We start from the raw sequence: 3,947 nt of genomic DNA, 5'->3' as shown, positions 1-3,947 counted from the left end.
CTTAACTCTGGGAAACGAACTGGGGGTGGTGGATGGCGAGGTGGGCAGGGGATGTGGGTGACTGGCTGTTGGGCACTGAGGGGGCACTTGACGGGATGAGCACTGAGTGTTATTCTATATGTTGGCAAATTGAACACCAATAAAAAATATATTTATAAAAAAAATTAACAATAGAACTACTTACCATATGATCCAGTATTTCCACTACTAGATATTAACCCAAAGAAAACAGAAACATTTTTTCTAGCTCTTTTATTAACAATTTTTCTAAAGCCAGTAAGCAGGTAAGACACAATTGTAAAGTAGACAGTTTGAAAAACAAGAAAAAGACCTAAGACACATCCGTCACTCTACAATAAATACACAGCTCTGTTAGTGTACCGTGGCCAACATCTCATGGAAGGCCTTGCTTTGCATGTGCTAGGAGTATTCCCCATTATCATTCAGGGGGCCACAGTGCATTCAGGTGTGATGATACCAACCAAATATGTACTAGTTGAGTTCAAGATCTACAGTTTTGGCCCCAACTTAAGTGAGATTAGCGACCAAGCTGCTCTGGATCCCATAGCCAAAGTAGAAGTAGATAGCACACCCAATCAGCAACCAGACACCAAATAGGGCCCAGGTGCCAGCTGTCATCTGCACCATAAGATAAACATTGAGAAAGATGCTCAGGAGTGGGAGGAGAGGCAGACCAGGTACCTTGAAGTGAAGGGGAGTGGAGTTCTGTGGCTGTCTCCAGATGACCCCGGTGATCCCAGTGATGAGCAGCAGGAGCAGCACAACCACTGTGATCCACACTGGGTCTCCAGAACGCAGATATGGCCACTGGGCCAGCACCAAGCAGAGAACAGTCAGCAGCAGAGCAAACAGTGAGGAGCAAACAGAGACAATCCGGCCAGAGAGTGCGGTGGGGGTGGGGCTGCCTGGAAAGAGTAGTCCCTGTAAAGTCAGCTTCTCTGCTATGGGTCCATTCTCTTCCTGCACCTCTGCTTCATTTCTCTCACTCTCCTCCTGCACCTCTGCTTCACTTCCCTCACTCTTCTTTTTGGGCAGATACCTGATGATGAGAACCCCAAAGGATATCAGAGAGAAAATTACCAGAGACACCAGTGACCTGAGACGCATAAGGTCAATGATTCCGAAAAAGAAAGCCATGATTGCTGCAATAATAACAAAGACTACAATGGCTGTGATGTGAAAGCGTATGTCAGTTTGGATCCTGGCAAGGACAGGGAACAGGAGGCCATCCTCTGCCATCTTGGATATCACCCGAAGGAAGAAGAATGTAAAGCCAACGATGTTTAAAAAAATATTAGATAAAATTACAAAAGCTACAACATAGTAGGCAGGGACCCAGCCAATATGAAGAAATGTCTCTAGCAAGGTGCTCCCAGGGTGGAGCTGGTAGTAAGGCACCATAAGTGTAAATGCTGCAGAGACACTAGAATACATCAAAGTGGAGATGAACAGTGAAATCACAATGCTCATTGGGATGGAACGCTCAGGATTGTGGGCTTCTGCAACTCTGTTCATAATAATGGTGAAACTACTAAAAGCATAGAAGCAGATAGCTGTTCCATGGAGAATACCCTGGAAGCCAAAAGGCATGAATCCTCCAGAGCCCAGAGGACCCAAGCTAGAGGTGTCATTGAGTCCAGCCTTTATGTAGTCCTCTTCTGTGAGCTTCCAGTTGTGCAGGTCCCCCTTTATGAAGCCAGAGATGATGATAAAACTGAGAACCAAAATGTTCACTGATGCGAGAACTTTGGTAACAACCAGGAAAAGCCGTCTAATGTTTGAAGTCAGCACTTCCATGAACACCATCACAAGGCCCACAACAAAATAGCCTAGAATTTCTATAAAGTTCTGGGAAACATGCAATGAAATGCTCCTGTGCAAGATCTGAGAGAGCTGGTTCCCAAAAAGGCTGCCAAAAGCTAAGGTCCAGGCTCGGAAAACTAATGCTATATGAGCAACATTGGTAAGGATGAGATTCCAGCCGGTGATGAAAGCCCCAAGTTCACCTACAGTGACATAAGTGTAGAGATATGAAGAGCCAGAGTGGGGAAGCCAGGCACTAATCTCTGCATAGCACAACCCAGCCAACAATGAAGTTAGGCCAGCCACCAAAAAGCAGATCACAATGGCTGGTCCTGCTATAAATCCAAACACCGCCCCAGCCAGAATACAAACATTTATACCCATTGTGTAGCCCACACCCAGGGCCACTAAATCCAGAGTGTTCTGAGTTCTGGCAGGGGCAGTCTCAGGCACAGATTGCTCCAGCGGATGTTTGTGCACCAGCTTTTTACCAAATCTTCGAAGTACCTGACGCAGCATTCTAGCTGGAATTGAAGAGGATTCTAGAATCAGAGAGCTGTAGCAAATCCAAGGGTCAGAGAGTCGCAGATCAAGTTCAGTGAGGCTAAGTTAAGCAGAGTTGGGTTGGGACTGCCTCGATTGGTTGCTCAGGCTTCAAAGGTGCTGTCTCATATTTCTTCTGGTATGTGTTATCCCTTCACGATGCCTAAAACATAGTAAACAATAAATTTTTACTGAACTCATTATTCAACCCACCAACCAAAGCTCAGAAGTCCCATGTCACCTGTTGCAGCCCAAATACAACAGAAACTGACACCAAAGGACATCATAGCAAAATAAACCCTGCTTTCCACCCAGAAAAAGTGCCAAATACCTCCCAACATTCTCCTTTTTTTGCATACCACATGACATAAACCCATCTCAGTTCATTTAACTCGTGCAGTTTCATGTAGTAATTAAGCTGCAAGACCCAACAGAGTATAAATGTACAATAATTCACATATGGGATATTTACAAGGTTCTTGAGTTTGAGTAATGACACATTAATTCACAGACGAGATGTTTCATTGCAATTACAGAGCCATTTGTATATATCATCTGAGTTTAAAATATAAATATTAGTCTCCTGTTCTTACATCCTTGGGCACCAAATCCCTGGCCAAGGTCAGATGGTACTTTGATCCCCATTTTTCCTCATTCTGCATCATCCACTTAGCTGTACTTATGGCCAAGAATGTACAGTCCACCACTTCTGTGAGGAGGGGAAATGAAAATAGAGATAAAGATGAGAGAAGAAAACAAAATGCATTGCAAAGGGGCCTGACAGCAAGTGATGGTACGAACATGCTATGACTGAGGGAAGGACTGAGCCTACTCTGTGCATTGTAGATTGCACACAGGAATTGCAGGAGATAATGTTTTGATAGGACCTGGTAAAGACCCTGATAAATGGCAAGCATTCAGGAGATTTAACATGAAGGGAAACCAGAGTCCTGTGATTGCCAGGATATGGAGAATACAAAGAAGAAATACCTGCTAGGAAGAGGGGGGATAACAGGGAAGATAGAGCACCCTTCCTCTAGCTTCCTCTGAACCCATGTCCCTTTTCCCAATTCCTCTTTCTCCTTCAGCTCCTTCAAGTGTACTGGAGGCTTCTATAGTTAGCACTAACGATGCTTGTACCACGTTTCTCTCTCTGGGGAGCTGTCCTAAACCCCCTACCTCCCAACAAAGACATAACAGTGGTTCTTCACATTTGTTGAATCACAGACCCCTCTGAGGTGGGTCACCTTAAAAAAATATCATACACTCTTCAAATTCCATCCATGGACTGAGCAGGATCGCAGCGGAGGACCATCTGAATGGCAGGGTCAGAGATGGTCAATGCTTTTGATAATTTCTGTTTCCCTCAATTGTGTTGTGCAGTGTGGTGCTTGCACTCTTCCTACTTTTACTGAAGATGGGGGAGAGTAGATCTACGGACAAAGTATGAAGATAACCAAAGAATCAACATAAAGAACAAAATGTATGGGAACTAAATAATCATATTTTATTTCTCCAACAGAATCAGGTAGAAGGCAGAACAAACAAATGAACAACCAAATGCACAGAAGAGAGAGCAA

The 3,947-nt window shown here is 44.3% G+C and overlaps 1 protein-coding gene across 1 annotated transcript; it reads right to left on the bottom strand.

The window, feature by feature from the left end:
- Positions 1 to 528: 528 nt before the first annotated feature.
- LOC119877666 (cationic amino acid transporter 3-like) lies at positions 529 to 2,343 on the bottom strand. The gene has a single exon (XM_038577911.1). It carries the CDS (start codon positions 2,341 to 2,343, stop codon positions 529 to 531), a length of 1,815 nt encoding a protein of 604 aa, XP_038433839.1.
- Positions 2,344 to 3,947: the final 1,604 nt, after the last annotated feature.

This window comes from Canis lupus, chromosome 27 (genome assembly GCF_011100685.1).
Source record: "Canis lupus familiaris isolate Mischka breed German Shepherd chromosome 27, alternate assembly UU_Cfam_GSD_1.0, whole genome shotgun sequence".
NCBI lineage: Eukaryota > Metazoa > Chordata > Mammalia > Carnivora > Canidae > Canis > Canis lupus.
This window is presented reverse-complemented; position numbering and strand designations above follow the sequence as displayed.